General features: G+C 38.0%; 1 protein-coding gene across 1 annotated transcript in view; it reads right to left on the bottom strand.

The window, feature by feature from the left end:
- Positions 1–17,279, bottom strand: part of COL4A2 (collagen type IV alpha 2 chain) — a 102,276-nt gene that overhangs the window by 42,890 nt on the left and 42,107 nt on the right. Inside the window, exons 2-12 of the mRNA XM_026068029.1 lie at positions 11,592–11,726; positions 11,465–11,509; positions 9,179–9,295; positions 8,367–8,438; positions 6,663–6,698; positions 6,516–6,578; positions 4,147–4,182; positions 3,439–3,480; positions 2,837–2,911; positions 1,408–1,452; positions 167–229 (exon numbers count right to left, since the gene is read on the bottom strand). Of these exons, the coding sequence (XP_025923814.1) occupies positions 167–229; positions 1,408–1,452; positions 2,837–2,911; positions 3,439–3,480; positions 4,147–4,182; positions 6,516–6,578; positions 6,663–6,698; positions 8,367–8,438; positions 9,179–9,295; positions 11,465–11,509; positions 11,592–11,675 (678 nt within the window). The 5' untranslated portion in view covers positions 11,676–11,726. The remainder of the gene's footprint in view (positions 1–166; positions 230–1,407; positions 1,453–2,836; positions 2,912–3,438; positions 3,481–4,146; positions 4,183–6,515; positions 6,579–6,662; positions 6,699–8,366; positions 8,439–9,178; positions 9,296–11,464; positions 11,510–11,591; positions 11,727–17,279) is intronic.

Below are 17,279 nucleotides of genomic sequence, written 5' to 3'. Positions count from 1 at the left end.
TTTCCCATACCAGTGAGTTCAGAGATGGCCTTTCTTTGGCATCCATGGGCTGACAAACTATCATTTCTATGGTTTCTTAATCTGTTTTTTGTTTCTAAAGGAAAACTCTCAGCTTGGTCTTGCCCCCATTTAGCTGGATGAATAATGCCTTCAATGAGTGACTCACCCTTTGTCCTGGGAAGCCCATTACTCCTTCTTCACCTTTTTCAGGACCATAGATAAGCAAACCCTAGGAAACATTACAAGTCAGTTCAGCGTATTTGGATGTTATGTGCAAAACAACTTTCACACTGACTTTATAGAAGCTGAACAGGAGGAAAACATCACTATAACACATGGAGTGACTAATAAGAGCTAAATGTGAAAGAACTGATCTCCTTAAAATTGAGTGTAACATGCTTGCTTCATTAGAATAACAGGATTAGGCCATTAGACAGAGGACAGGGTTTCCCTCCTGCCATCTCCCACATCTTTATTTCTTCTGTAGTTGTGACTCTGAAGAAGAGCCAAAGCAACTGTTTAGCTATACAACCTTTTAGGCAACTCAGCCCATGTGCAAACTGTGGCTTCAGAGAGCTATTTGGCAAATGGAGGCATGTTACCATCCATCCTACCATTAATAAAAATGAGAGACACACATATCCCTGTCTGCTATGTCAGCATAAAATCTACAGTATTTCTGTTGCAGTCAATAAAATACTACATGTATAAAATCTGAGGAAGAGCTAAAGAACTGGCTAGCAACTGCATGCTGAAGGCATAAGGGCTCACACCACAGCCACCTCCCATAGCCTCACGGGGAAGTTGAACAGACCATCTGAGAAAATAAAGCTCTGCAGGATGCTCAGTGAGGCAACCCTAATTGGTAAAGGCTGTATTTTAAACCATCCTCGAAAGCAAAAAGGAACCACTCAATAGCAAAACTATTCAGAAAATCTACAGATTGCCTGTGAGTTAACTAAATCACATTCAGTCAAGCATGGTTGATAGCTCTAAATGATACAGCAACACAGGGCATTACTGTCCACTTAGTCAACAGACTTAATGACCAGTGAGACCAAAACACTATATATGCTGGACTGAAAATGTTTGATAACATTTCCGCGCATACTTATTTAAAGGAATTTTTAAATGTAGCAGACCAGTAGAAATACAGATATTCATTATTAGTTAAAACTAGAATTAAAAAAATACGTGAGGGAAAATCTTATTTTGGTAAACCAATAAGAGAATGACTGATTGCACTGTGGAGTACTTATACATCATGCTGTTCAGTCTTTCTAAAGCATCACAACTGGTGCCCCAGATTATGTTGTTTCATATCCACATCACATAATTTAAATGAAGAATGCACCAGTATTAACTCCAATACTGTTATTTGCCCTTGACCTTCTCCACTTGACTTACTGGGATTCCAGCTTCCCCTTTTTGTCCAGGTTCGCCTCTTTCACCCTAACAACAAAGAAGCAGCATTCAGATATGTTAGCTGTTCCCATTTATATCTTAACAACTTTTTTTACAACACAAAGTGACAAATATTTGGCAAGAGAAAAAACACCACTCTTGTACAGTTCTTCAGGTATATGCTCATCATACGAAATGCATGTTTTTGATGTTTGATAATTTTTTTCTGAAAAGCTTTCTAAGAATGTGAACACCGTAGGATGTCTCCAGGTTTGCTGCTCAAATTTTAGGGTGACAAGTGCCAGAGAAATGCCGATAAATAAATACACATTCTCCCAGTTCTACCTACCAATTATCTGCAAATGGTCTGATCAGATATAGGAGTTTCTATTAGGGTGAGATAAATTGTAGCCTAAAATATGCTCACTATATCAACTCCATCTCCATTGACTATAAAGGCTGTCCAGGCAAGTAACTCATATGTAGATGTCTCTGTTTAGTCATGGAAATCCCAATTTGTATGTTGCTTAATGCAGACTGCAGATCAGGAGTAACAAAAGTTAAACTAGCTGATGATAATACCTGACTAAAGCATGATTTTTAAATTTGGAAAGAGGGATTTCTGCTTTAAGAATGACAAAGATCAATTAGTGACTACAATTGATCATAATTTCTTTGTCTTTTGATATAAAGATCAATGTAGTAACTAAAATTTCAGCAGACTAAAGTCTGCTGAAAGGATGACTGAAATCAGCATCACCTATGAAGATAAGGAATACCCACAAATGGTATCTTTGGCAGGTGTCAGAACTATCGGTACCAGTCAAAGGCACATTTGGATCTTTCATTATCATACCAATTTACTTCTTACCTTTCTGTCCAATGTGTGTGTGCCACGTGAACTTAAAAAGTACTGGTCTGGAGGCTGGTGACTGATATGAAATATATATACAGCAAGAAGCAATATATGAGAATAAACTGCATCTTGCTATAGAGGATTTTGCCAATATGTATGAACAAGTATACAAATATCTGTACCATATAAACATACACGACAATTCAGATCGAGTCTCTAAAGATATGCTTCTTTTAAAGCAGGATAATTTCACTCACTATTAGGAAAAAGAAGATACTGAATGACTTCTAGGCTGAAATTTCTGACTGTAGAACGAGAAGATGCCAATGATGGTCAGTAGTTGTGTACTACAGTTTACTTCAACAAAAAGAACAAGTGCTTTTTTGAATGACTTTACCTATCATAGTCTCAATAAATATTTCACAATCCAGGCTATGGGAAATCAGCATATTTCTCTTTTCATGTGCTTATGTTTTCTAAGTACTGCCTCTAAAAGCATGTTTGTACAATAATTTAGTTTTGATACAGCAGAGCTCTTAATTCCTCATGTATTTTGGCAAGATATTGCGTAGTTACCTTATGTTTGTCAGAGGGGACACCCATCAGTTCCCTTGTAGGAAGCCCAGGTGGACCTGGAGGACCTGGGGGGCCCTGCAGGGAAAGCAAAAAGGTACATTTACTAACAATTACAACACCTTGTGAAGTTGTCGATCTGCACAGGATCTAAGGAACTGGAACAAAATAAGCAATGCGGATTTGCCTCTGCTAGTAATATGGTTCTAAACCTCTAAATAAATTGACAGCAAGAAACGAAATTTATTTTGTGCTGTGATTAACWTTTAACAATACTTGCTCTTGCACTGAAGGCTTCCAGAATGACTGTAAAGATTATTGCTTTATTTAAAGTAGCCTGGCTCCATAAATTTCAGAAGTGTTACCTCTGATTTATGTTGGTGTATGAGGATAGTTAGACATAGACATGTAAAAGCGTAATTCAGTTATGACATTCATTATGAAGATTATCATTATTTTCAAAGCTAATACTTGTTTATTTTTCAATATAGTTTTGCAATATAATTGCAAACTAAAGAAGTATTTAAAATAGGGCCATTTATAAATAACAAACTACATCAACTTTTTCTATTAGTAGTGATATAAATTCATTAGTTTTCCTTTACCTGTTCACCTTTTTCTCCATAGAAACCAAGGCCCCTGTTGCCCTGCAAAGACAATAGGTCAAGATTTACTAAATGTACATCTCAGTACCTGTAAAATTTAAATTTAAGCAAGCTTAAAGGCTGTTTCAGGTTTAGAATTCTTTAGGACACCACTGAAGAAGTGTAATCATATAATAGTCTAGTTATACTTCAAGGTATTTTTATAGATTTAAAAATATTTTTACAGACTTAAACTTTCAGAAAGAAGGCTCTAATTAAAATCTCATGCTAGCAGTGTTTCATATAGCAGGCTTTGAGTCATTCTCTGAGTAATAAGGTGAAAAGATCAAACATTTCTTCTCCAAGTTTTTTAATAGAACTAAATGTTAAATAAAATACTTAAGTAGGTTGGAACAATGAACTCATGTATTTCTTCCGCTGAGATACAATGGAATATTGTACAGACTGCAAGGATTCTCTGTTCAGAGGAAGCTACTGTGACTACAGTAGCAAATTAAATCTGGCTCTAGAATTGGTTTAATCATTTCAGGGTAGGTGATCCCTGTGTAAGATTAACTTCTTGTGGTATGCAGCCAACACAGAAGTTCTTGTGCTCCACTGCCTATGGTGCAGTCTGTGGTTCTTTCTTTTGCTGGCTTCAAGTGGGTCTTGGATCAAACCTCAGGGGCTCAAAATCAACACAAACATAACTTCCACACAAAGACTTACTTGTGGTCCTGGTGGTCCTGGGGGCCCTGGAGCTCCCTAGGGAAACACAACAGGGGAGAGAAAGTTACCTGTCACTTAGCAATGAATACATGTAGGAGCTCAGTTACTTTATGTCTGAAATATAAATACACATTTAGAAGGTGGTGCATTCCTTAGCATTCAATCTGCTATCCTTACTACACTAGCTATGTTTACTAGTCTGAAAAATCTTAAGTCATACAACAATCTTTCCTAACAGCATAAAAGTCTCCCACTAAGACCTAATGAAATCCTATTTTTATTTCAAGTAATAAGAATTTGCAGTTTTGGATCCTGCTTTAGCAAAATTTTAAGTTTATGCTTAGAAGTAAGTATATCTGATGGACTGGTGTCCTGATACTGAATCATTCTGTAAAGAACGAGGGACCCAAAGGGTTTTTTTTTGTTTAAGATTACCACCTGCTTCTCAGATTACCTACTTGGTATTGAACAGAATGAAATCAAAGGAAGATGTTAGGAAATAAAACAGTAACAGAAATAATGCTGCCAGAGAGAGTCTTGCAAGAAGATCAGTAGGAAAGCTATTAAGCGGAGAGTGTCATCTGCCTGACTCAGTCAGCTAAGGTGGATAATGGGGTCCAAAGGACTCTAAACACTAAAAATGCTGCCAAATGTCGGAAGGGTGGGGCGACTAAGAAGCAGCAGCTGTTCAGAGAGGAAGATGGTGAATAAGAGGAGTAAGAAAAGAGAGAGAACGGCAGATGGAACCGCTCATTTACAGAGCCCAGAAGGGGATGCAACTGGGTTAAGCAAATCAACCACAACCTGCAAGGAAAAGATAACATTCAGGTGAAACCAGGCCACTACTGTTTTAAACCTTCTCTGTCTTGCTATGTACCTTTGTGTGCATAAACAACAGACTTGTTCTGAAAAAATTACTTCTGAATCAGGCTTGATCAGTTAAGAAGTCTTTAAAACTGCCTGGTCTGCAGGGCAGATGCACTCTGTAGGGCATCCCACAGTGTTGAGGCCCTGCAGGGACCTGGTGGAGCTGAGTTTGCCTTTGTGTGAGATCTAGGACATAGAGAAGAGGAATGATGCAAACTCAGACATGGGAAGTGCTCCCAGGTCCCACAGGTGAGTCACAGCTTTAGAGTTGTTAAATACAGTTAGATCAGCTGTTAACAGCTGGGAGATGTGGGGATCCATCCACTCTGGAAGAATGTTCAAAAAAAGATGTTGCAAGGATTTCATCCAGAGGGATGGATGTACTCATGGGGCTCAGAAAATGGTACAGCTCATAGTGCTCCTTACATCCATGACACTGCACTGGGAATAAGAGCCATTGTAGGCTGGAGGTCCTGTGTGAAGCTCATGGCTTCACTTTAGAGAGAGTGCAGGTAAAGGACTAAGAAGATTTCCCTTCTGGGGGACCAGAGGAGAAAGAAAAGCTGCAGCTTATCCCAGATGATAAAGCAGGCACAGCAGAAAATTAATGTTGGAAAGGCTTAGCATGCTGTGGATCTAGTACTAGAAAATTTGTGGGTGAGGGGAGGGTCCCTGCAAACACCTGTGGAGGCTGTGTGTAGGAAGTCCTGAATTAAAAGAAAATACATTATGTTTCCAAAATCAGTGACGTAGAGCAGTTCTGAGGTGAATATTGACAAAACAAAGAGAAAACACCCAATAAAGCAAATGCTATACAGCTGTCTTAGAGGGGGAAAAAAAGCAAACCTAAAGGAAAATTAAATACATTGAATTTGAACATTTATTTAACGTTAACCATGCTAATAGGAAGTGTAGAAAACGATATCTGGAGAGAACACAATGTTCGCAAAGAACTATTCAGCAACAGTAGTCAACTCCAATGCTGTAACTGTTGATTTGTGAAAAAAAAAAGACTGAAAGAAAAGTTTAAATATAAAATTGTATTCTAAATACTAATGAAGAAAGGTATCTATTTAATCTTCTGTAGGAAGTGTGGACAGCTAATATACATACACTTTAAGAGCAGAAAATAAAACATATTTAGGCCCTAATCTCTTTCACAACTCCTTGTAGGGGGATGCAGACACTTAAATGGACCACATTCAGTTATCTGTACCAACTAGACACTTTTCAGGACCTTGAAGAAATAAAGTATAAATGAAGAGCCTCAGGCAATACAGGATGAAAGAAAGTATACTTCTTTTTGAAATATTCATCCTTGTAGAATTAGTGTCCCACAGTACTTTTCTCTTTCAAAGTTTTAGTTCCAAGGATACCTACTTATTATTTCTAAACTGTTTTTTCTATCCATTTGCCAGGTTACAACCCAACATAATGAATCTTGCTGAGATGATTCTTCTCTTAGGCTAATTTCCTGTAGAACATATTTCAAACATACTTACTGGTCTTCCTGGCGCTCCTCTTGGACCAACAGGTCCTTGAATACCCAGTGTACCCGGAGGTCCCTTTAAATAGAAAACCATCAATCAATATTGTTCTGATATTGGATGTCAGTGGTACTTTATCATATTTGCTGTAATACTACTTACTTGAAAACCATTGAACCCTGGGTCCCCAGGTTCTCCCTAAAAGCAACAAAGAAGCGAAAGAATACAGTAAATACTAAATACAACACTGAATAAAAACATTTCTTGTTCATTGATTAAATTTTGTTCTCCCTCCATCTTACAAACTATTTAAAATAATCATAGCTTATAATACTATACAAATTCTTACCTACAGATGCATGCAATACAGATTTTGATATTGATAATCTAATATGTTTTTTTACACATCAATTTTATACTTTCTATATATACTATAATTGCATGCAATATGGTTGGAGGGTACAAAGCTGGCTAGAGAAGTTAGGGATCCAAATTACAAGGATGAAATGGACAACAGCCTGTGGTCAATTCTCTTTTGAAAACCCCATCTAACCAGTGGCTTAATTAGGGATATAACCTTAGCTGAAATGCACAAGTTGACTGAGAACATTTTTCATGAGTTGCATGGGAATTACCAAATCATTTTGAGTCTCTTCTGAGTCACTGAAAAGCATTTGGAACATACTGTTTTCAGTGACCACATATTTTAACTGCAGTACATGTTGAAATGTTTTTGGAAATTGAATCCAAAAATGTTCTAGTGCAAAGACCTTTCAATACCCATAAATAATGTAGTATTCAGTCCAGACACTTTAATCATTTTGAATAGTATCTTAACTTTTTTACATATCTAGCTAATTTGAGTATATTTAATGGAATAATTGTACCAAGTGGTACTTGGTACCATAATTTGGTACCAAATACTTTCTGGAATGAATATAAGTGTCAGTATCTGCTCCTTGACCATCATATACTTGAGCAATTTCATAATCCTTACTAATTATTAGCAAGTGATCACAATTTAAAGGGTTGTTGAAAGGAAAAAAATCATTAAAAATACAGGCTATCTACAAATATGTCAAATAAAAACATATTTTGGCATTTATCACTGGCACAAAATATTCATAAATGATGTCAGCAGACCTCTTCTGTGCTGAGTACAGCTCTGAGTCAGTTTAAAATGAAGGCTGTACTTTATGTAAGTTCGTCACAAAGACAATTTATACTCTACTAATACATGTTATCTGCTAACATCTGATACTTTCAAAACACACAAAATTATATAAATGACAAAAAGGTACAACACATGTTTTAAAGGATTAGATACAGTAAAAGCATCCATATTTGGAGGTTAGATAACTAAATTACATACTGAAGCATATTTTATCATAAGTCAACCAAAATTCTGTATGAAAGTTATACAGAAAGGACACTAACATTAAATAGAATCATTCAATGGACAAAACTATGACAAAGGAATGATTCTGCCGTGAATGATGCAAAGGTAGCCATTGAACAAAGAGGGCAATATTTGAACTACAACACTTGCATTTCTATTTTAAAATACAAAGTTATAAACATTTTAAAATCAACAGTTTTTCAGAGTTCTCCACTGTCTCTGCAATCAGTGTGTAGTTTGGAATTCTTTGAGACTAAGCGAGTGGACATCTCTTCCCTGGAAACCAGACAGGCTTTACTGTCACCAGAGAAAGTGGAAGTTGCCTTGCAAAACCTACAAAAAATCCAAGTGGTCCTCTTGGAACATGGCTTTAAGAATGTAAGAAAATTAACTCACTACCATCTATTTTTAAAACAGCAATGGATATGAATTTATAATTTATCAGTGCACAAGAGTTATATACGTACCCTGTATCGGCTGGCAATGTCTGGTGGTAGTATATAGGGCTCCCCCTTCTGGCCCTTTGGTCCTTGGATTCCCTAGATTGACGTGACCAAAAAAAAGAAAAGTAAGCTTTTATATTATCTGTGAGTGTATAAACAGAGTAATGAAAAACATTTGTCAGCTTTTTCATGAGTATATACACACCACTGTTTAAATGCAGAGACTAAGCCTAGCTCTAGAAGTTCATGGTATAAACACAAAGTATTAATCCTCACGGCTACGTAAAAGAATGAATTCCCAATTAAGGGGAGGAGCTTCCCATTACTTGGGAGTGATATGGGATAGCCCAGTCTCCTGGCTCAAACAGTAGCTGGGGTTCCTCAGGGCTGGGTATGTGACCTGGGAAATGCAGGAGCTCCACACTTCATCTCAGCACAATCCTCCACAATCGCTTTAAAAGAAAGCCAGCAATTTCTCTGGCAGAGCCAGATGAGCAACAATAAATACGTCTGGGAGCGGGCCGGAGAAATAAAAGGTTATGAGTTTGATATTCTTTTTATCATTGCTGGATAAAGATGTACACGTTTCCCTGAAGTAATCTCCCTGCAGGACCTATGGGATAGGTATAGCTTTGAGCAGACCTTCTAGCCCTGGCTGCAATTTAATAACTAATCATTGTGCAGTACTTCTACAGTAGGGCCACAAGGATGCTATACTACGTCAAAAAGGAGTTCCACTTAAGAGCTCTCCCATTTGATTTCCAACACGTACCTGAAAAAAATTCACCAAAATAATGATCATAGCTGCAGGTGTTCATACACTGTCAGCTACTTACAATGGTACCAGGGAAACCAGTGAGTCCTGGACTTCCTGAGTCACCAGGGTCACCTGCTGTCCCATTACAGCCGTCATGACCCGGTTTCCCCCTTGATCCTGGCTGCCCTGGATGACCCTGTAGAGAAAAAAAAAAAGTGTTTATCTATCCATCTGTTTCTCATTTTCCTTTTCCTGTAATCACACAGTATTTAGACATTCTCACATTAAGCCCAAGGCTTGGATCCATGGGAAACTGTGATTTTCAAAGAAAGAAACAGACAGTGCCTTTTTTTTAATATAGCTGCAGCTTGAACCAGATGCCCCAGACAGCATGAAAAAAATGAGTAGTGAAGGACCTTTCAGAAAGGGTAAGAAAGCTATGTTCAATGCAGTCTCTGTTAAGCAGAGAACTAAACCAGATGAGGCTCATGTACAGGGAGTTACCGAGAACTGGGATTGTTAAGGATTATGTTGCTTTCAGCACTTCACACTGGAAAAGTATGAAGGCAAGTTCCTTACTGGCTATGAACAAGCTAGAAAAAAAAGTTATTGGTGCTTTTGGAGCATTTGGTTGGGTGTCAGGATGAAGCTGTAAGTACAGACATGGGGAGAAAGCAGAGGGAGTAGGGGGCACTGATGAAGTTCCCCACTGAGCATCTGCACCTGTACCTGTACAAACTGTACCTCAGTACAGGAAGGGAGGAAAAAGTTACTCCTGTCTTAAACTGGATTTCCATTGCTTCAACTACATTCATCTCATTGCAGTTAGCTCTGGCTGCACTGGGATCTATGGGAAGCAAATCTGACTTTGAGTAGCTCTTTCATCCAGGGGACTCAGTCAGAAAAAAAAGAGATTAACATAAACAGAATACATGTCTCCCTTCTCCATTACCTAGAACAAGAGTTTTCTCTTTGGTTCCGCTCCCCTGCTTAGAAGAAAAAGAAATCTCTCCATGCCCCTGCCTAGCTCCATCAAGTACCGTCATTCCTCACTCCAGAACAGGTTCAGGCTTGCCACCATCCTATCTTGGTCTCCAGCACCCCATCCTAGTAGTCTGCCATTACTGTTCCTACTTGTTTCTTCCTATTTGCCTTCAGATTTATTTCTTGGCCTGAGAAAACTGGTTGGGGAACATAACTGAGTGGGAAGGGCAGGGGAACATGAGGGCAGGTCCCAATAAGCATGCAGGTTGGAGTAATATCTGAGGGTATTCTATTCCTCCTAATGCAATGTGCAGAGATCCCGAAGGCTGTGCTAAAAAAACTTGCTCAGGTAACAGAAGCAAGTAGTAAATCACTCCCTTCCTTTACAAGGGAGTGATTTACTATCCTTCCCAGGAAGTCAGAGCACTTAAAAAAACCTCAGTATGAAGTGGTGAGATGAACAAGATCCTTGGCTACAGGAGTTTTAATAAGAATGGTAAAGAGGGTCTTCTGCTTTTCCTTTAAGAGGGAGAAAGAGAGAGAGGAGGAAGAGTATGAGAGAGAAAACCCTGAAACTTGATATGGAACTTTTCTGGAAACAAAAAAGGGTGAAAGTAGAGTGGATGTGGATGTGTGGGTTGCAGAGTGAGGCCCTGGTGTCAGAGAGCACTACAAAGGAAAACCAAGCCTGGGAAATCTGTCCAGGGATTCCAGTGACTCAGATTTCTTTGTTATTTTATGACAGAAGAAGTAAAGAAGTGTAAGCTGGGAAAATACCGCACTGTGAACTTAACCCAGTTTTCCTCTGAATATTTCAGTTTCAGGGACCCGGACAATTTGTTCAAAGTTTGACACTATTTAGTGCTTAGTAAGATTTTTAAGACTATCATCTCATTCATGCCATACGAGCTATAAAACAAATCACAATGGTTAGTATTCTTACAATTGTTGATTTTTTCTCAGTGCTTTACAACTCTGAAATAATTAAGGAATGAGCCACTGGTGTCCTTTGCTCACATGTCTAAGAGATGCGAAGTATTTATCTCACAGTTCTCTCTTACAAAAGAACATGCTTAGCTGGATAACCTCCACAGACACTGGAAACTTTCTTCCTCTTTTGTCCCTTTTCATGGATTTCTCCATGGATCAAAGCAAATGGACCTTAAATATCTGAGGGAGTGAGACAGGGGGCAAAAATTCTATTCTCTTTGTTATACATCTGCAGTTTCACTTACTTTAAGAAATGGCATTGGCTTAGAAGTGTGTATATGGCTGAGGCAGAATTTAGCCCAAAGATTTTAATTAAAGTACAAAGGCGTTAAATCAATCTGAAATATCTGCAGATGGTGATTTCTAAAGCATGAGGTAATTGGCTACTTACAGGAACGCCATCTGCCCCAGGGAATCCGGTCACTCCTCTTTGCCCCTACAGTAAAACAGCACAATTAGAATGATGTTCCATCCAGTATTTTGTTCATTAGCTGAAACATCTGATATTGAGAAGTTACCATTTCTCCTTTGGGTCCACTTATTCCTGGAGGTCCTCTTTCACCTTTGTGACCTTTGGGACCTTGCACTCCTGGGATTCCCATCAATCCTGGTGGTCCAGTGAACCCCTGCGATCCAAGGAGTCCTGGCTGGCCCTGATAAAAGTAATAAAAAAGCATTTATCTAGGAACAGTTGTAATGCATGAAGCTGGATTAGTTATCACTACTGCAATGGAGTCAATCTCTTGAGGAGAAAATAAACAAAGAATCTCACTCCAGCAGACCAGACTCTTTGATGAACGTCATCTGGAAACACCACGCGGAGAAGCTCTGAGAACAGTGACTGCATTGTGCCTGACAAAATCAATAAATGGAAAATAAGACACAAATCAAGAAAAAGTTCTTCCTACTTGAATATTCTCTGTTACTCTACAAAAAAAAGTCATTTCTCTGCAATAAGGAGAATTGGCTGCTCAAGAGTGATACTCATTAATCTACAACATAACCAATTACAGTACACTCCAAACAAATAAAATATGCTTAATTGTGAAATCTACTTAATGGACATATTTCTTACAAACAGAGCCAGATATTTAATAGCAAGACTTTCTGCTTTTGTGGGATGATATTTCTGTTTAACAATGGAGCCTAAAGATGAGTAGACATGCAGGCTATGAGGGTATGGCATCCACATAAGTTGAAGAGTTGCACCCAGGGCTTCCCCATCATTAAAAGTTCCCTCACAGTGTTGGTTCAGTAAAACAGCACTAACGACTCTCTTCAGGCCACTTCAGACATTGTTTAAAAATAATCCTCTATTGACTGCCAACATCACAAGGCTCAACAGGGAAAAAGATCATTTTGAAACGACACAGTGGTGGTTTTAAGTAATGGGGTTGTGACAGTATGTCTGAGATTTGTGAACCAAAGCATTCGAAAACCATTCCAAATGGAGTGTCACCAGCAGCACATATGTTTTGTATGCTCTACAATGCTCAGTGCACTAATGTCACTTTAATAATAAATCATGGTAATCTTCTCTTGAGAAATATGCTTGAACAGTGTAATACACCATTTATCAAGACACTCTAATTAAGTAGATTCTAATGAATGTATTTTTAAAATGCAATTAGATTTTTCAAAGACCATTCTACAACCACATCAGTATCTCACAAAGCAAGAATTACAGCAAAACGTGAACACTACTGTATATACAAACAAGCTAATAAAAACAATAACATCTTATTTTAGCATAAAATACATATCTTATTCCACCTACAACAGCTTATTTCCTTTTCCATGCTCACCCATGCCTGGAAAGAAAGAGTTAAAAGATCTTGTAAATCCTGTCCAAGTAGGATACTAGTTTAACTTCATTTAATGTCACTGAAATGGGGAGGAATGAAGGAGGGAAGTGTGGGGACTGAAAGAAATGAACTTCAAAATATCCTAGTTCCCTTGAATTCAGAAAGTAGTATTCAAGATACAGAAAAATACCTTACTGAATTTTAGACAAACTTTGCTTTATTCTTGTATTAAGGGATAGGCCCACTTGTGACACACTTCCAAAATATCATTGTCAACCATCTATTTAGAATGAAAAGTCATCTATTGCAGCTCTATGCAAAAAAACTCTAGTTGTTTGCATGACAAACCCCAGAACAAACACTGTAACTGAAATATATCTTACTTCCGGTTTAAAAAAAAATCAAATTTCAATATAGCTTTTGTGGAACACTGACAGTAAAGCAGTCTGAACATGTCTTTATATTTTAAAATTGTATTGTTTCAAATGAGTCTATACTGAGAAGCTGGCATAAAACTCAGCACAATTTTTGCTTTGAAAAGAGCAGGAATGAGCCAGTATGCAGACTGAATTACATTTAGTTCCTCAGGGACTAGCCACCAGTATGGATCTCTTGCACCTTATTTGCTCTACTGTTACAATTAATCTGACAGAACTGAACGCTTAGGAGCATGGCTAAAGGACACAGTGGATTTAACTGTTTGAGTTGTCAGAGTGAAACAGAATCTGTCCTGTGCTTACAATAGCACCCCTACTTCTAGAGCAAGCCTGCTGTAAGGGTCATGGGGAATATTAGGTTTTAGGAGGCCAATGTCTTTTCATTTTTTATGTTAATAAACTGAGAAGAAACAAAGGTCATATGAATAGATATAAAATATAATATGATTCCTGTTGGCAGGGAGGCATACACATCCGAACAAGTGGCAGCTCATTTACTTAGGCCAGTCACAATTTGCTATTACAGAGGCATATTTCTCCACATTAATAGTTTTCAGCTTGTTTTTAATCTGTGAATCTCCGGAAATTATCCTATGGTGGTGCACACCCTTGTCTAGCCAGATTCACAATAGACACTATTTTCTTAGTTACCTGTCTCAAACGGAAAGCTGCTGATTAAAGTCACTACAATAATCTGAACCAACATGTACATCAGTGTGAGCTCTGTGGTCAGGAAAAAGAAGTCTTTCCTGCTGCCACCTTTTCTCTACTTTTCTTACCTACTATGGTAAGAGAAAAAAGAGACCACCCACCCATATCTGGAAAAGGACCTTTAAGAGGGAGAAAGTGTATATCACACACCTGTAAAAACATCAAAACACAGAAAAATTATTCAAATTCAGTTGTGGAAATGCATTTGAGCTGGCTCAAATTTCAGTTTTAATTTTGAGAGGTTCTGAAAAGAAATCTTTTAGTTCCTTCCACAAACACACAAAAAAGTTGGATTCTGTGTATTGAAAGTGTTGCTTCATTCTTGCATTGAAGTAAATGAAAGCTGAAGGTGATCAAATAAATTCCAGAAGCAATTCATCTACCTGGGACATGTAAAGAGTCTTTTTAGTGCATATACACACTCATTCCCTGCGCAGCAGACAGAATGTAAAACATTTATTTGCAATGTCTGATAAAATGGCAGTTATGTTCAGACCATCAAATGGGTGCATACGTCTCTCCAGGGGACATGCAGAGCAATAATACTTCAAAGCCAGCATTACATGGGACACAGTTACATCACCAATTCTGATACCAAATACCACTCTCCCACTTTCAGTCCCATTTTTCAATCTCATATGGAGGAAGGAGTAAACAAGGAATGGAAAAAGAAGAAGAGAGCCAGTGCCCCTTCCCCATGCTTTCTTGGTAACTATTAGAATATTTGTTTACTGAGAAATAGAGGTGTCCTTGGGTTAAGTATTCTACATTATTATTTGCAATAAAGACAATATAATTGATCCTTCTGGGACCGGTTTATCAGAAGGCTAGAGCTAGAGATGGAGGAGTACTTAATATCATGAAAATGTTTGTGTAATTCTTTAGCCAGTAAGTAATTCAGCTTGTTAATCAAATTAACTTTGTTAACCTTTGTTAACTCAGACGTGTCAACTTTTAATCTACTTTCTTTATCTTAGATTTTCTGTTGAACAAGTTTGTCCCTTGTTCATTAGCAGATGACCTAAGAACATTCGCTCTTTTGCAAAGGTCATTAAGGAGATTTAAGCAAAGACAATCAATTTGAAAGGTTGAGTGATGCTTTATTTGACTAAATTATTAGAGTCCTGAATTTTCCTGTGTGAAACATGTGCATGATACTGCTCTGGTTATGCTCCTGGAGGTTCATAAATCCTAGAAAAGTCTCCAGAGCCCTGACATCCTCTCCAGACAAAATTTTCAGGTCAAAAAAGAAGGCAAGCTTAGGGAAATATGGTACCCCTATGCGTCATATTTTAAACTACTCACAATATACTTTCTCTGATGCTCTTTTTTCTTAAATGAAAAACGAGCAATGAAAAAATGTGTTATTGCCCATCCTGTTCTCTGGTAGAAGGTTTCAAATTTTGCTGAGGTGAACTGGGACTTTTTCAGAACCCAGACTACGCAGTCCTTGTCAGGAGTACATTTACAGGCCAATGTTAAGAGGCTTACAGAAGAGTGTGTGGCATATTATCTGACAATCACCTCGTAGGGAGCATGTGGAAAGAAAAGGAAGAAGTGGGTCAATGAAATATCTTGAAGACTATCGAGGAGTTTTACCTTCCTCTTCACTCTTATACTAAACTTCCATTACTGTTCACATGAATTGCAAAGCTATCAATGTCAGGATATACTTCAAAATAGGCAGTCCCTGCTATGCTCTTCCCAGGACCAACTGGAAGAGGTCTCACACAACTCATGTGGCCAGCACAACCATGTGCGAAAATATATTTACAGAGAGGAGCAAAGGTAAGAAATTTAGGAAGCCTGGAGGAAATCTTCCCAGAAAAATGTTTGCAAACTTGTACATACATCGGTGCTTGTTCAATGAGGAACATGAAAGAAAATGCCATCATGGTTGTAATTTAATTTAATAACTGTATTTTGTGATTAAGTCCCAGTGGACTTACGAAGATTCCAAACAGACTTCTAAATCTGCACTGAATGTTTTGGAACTATAATTTTAAATTCCAACTCTTTTAGGACCAGTCAAATAAAAGAGATATCATGCTGTAATGATTTTTTCTTTCTAAATTACTGACAAATTTAGACTGGAAACATAACTGGTAGAGGAAGCTGTGCTAATTTTGAGAGCAATCAATTGTTCAAGTTGTTAGACAAATAAAGATAGAGTAATTGAAAGTCCCTGCTCCAAAGAGGTTAAAATACAAAGACATCCTCATGAATTGCCAGGAAACACCCTTGCTGATGTGCATATATGGGGAAGCGAGAAAATTAGTGATTCGGAATAATGAGGAGGTAGAATTAGAATTACTGCATAGTTTCACTGTAATTGAACCCATTTCACCATATTCCATCATAGACTTTTATTTTGTAACTACTTCTGGTATACGGAAAGTGATGATTCAGTATTCCCCAAATGGAAATGACTCCTGTAGGTCATAATTTATTTAGCAATGGATATGAAGAAAAGAGGTCAGCTCCCTGACATTTTAAAAAAGGTCATTTCTGAAAGAGCAAGTTCACTTCCTGTGGCAGTGGTGATCTGAGTGTGTGATAGACAAGTGGGAGTGAAATTTTTGTAAGAGAAGTGGATCTGGAACAGTTACTGCAAGAATAGATGGGAAAAGGAAGTGACTGCAAGAACCTAGATCTAATACCACTAATAGAAGAAAGAAGCAAGCAGAACAGAAAGCAACTCTCCAGGGATGGGAATAAAGTAGGTTATAAGGAAAATAGGCAACTTTTGAGCTGATTAAAAGGGCTAATCCAGGAAAAGGCATCCCAGCAGGTGCATAGGAAAGAAACTGAAAAGCTTTAAATGTAACATCTGAGAAAATGAGGAGAAAACTACTGTCATAGCTAAACTGCTCCCAGTAGGTGCACTAGTTCATTTAGAATCAGAATGCTCACCTCTGTGCTGCCTTATACTGCCCAGTACAAGACAGACCTCAAGAAAGCGCATCGGACAATGCCCAGTGACTATTTACAGAACCAATTCCAAAACAAGTTTAAGACCCATAGGGTCTGTAACATCTATAGTTATTTTTGCGTAATCCCTCCATGGCATGGATATGTGTGCAGCCTTTCTTTCCAGTCAGCCTGACTAAACCCACATTTTTCATTTACACACACTTTTCCACGGTTACTGGAATAAACCAAGTTCACAAACACCTTGCTTTCAAGGCAGTGCTCCGCTGTACAGCTTCACAACTTCACACAACTTCAGCCACCCATTAGCACAGTGTTTACC

This window comes from Apteryx rowi, unplaced genomic scaffold (genome assembly GCF_003343035.1).
Source record: "Apteryx rowi isolate R43461 unplaced genomic scaffold, aptRow1 scaffold_267, whole genome shotgun sequence".
In the NCBI taxonomy this organism is placed as follows: domain Eukaryota; kingdom Metazoa; phylum Chordata; class Aves; order Apterygiformes; family Apterygidae; genus Apteryx; species Apteryx rowi.
Note: the sequence above shows the minus strand (reverse complement) of the source record. Positions and strands in the feature narration are given on the sequence as shown.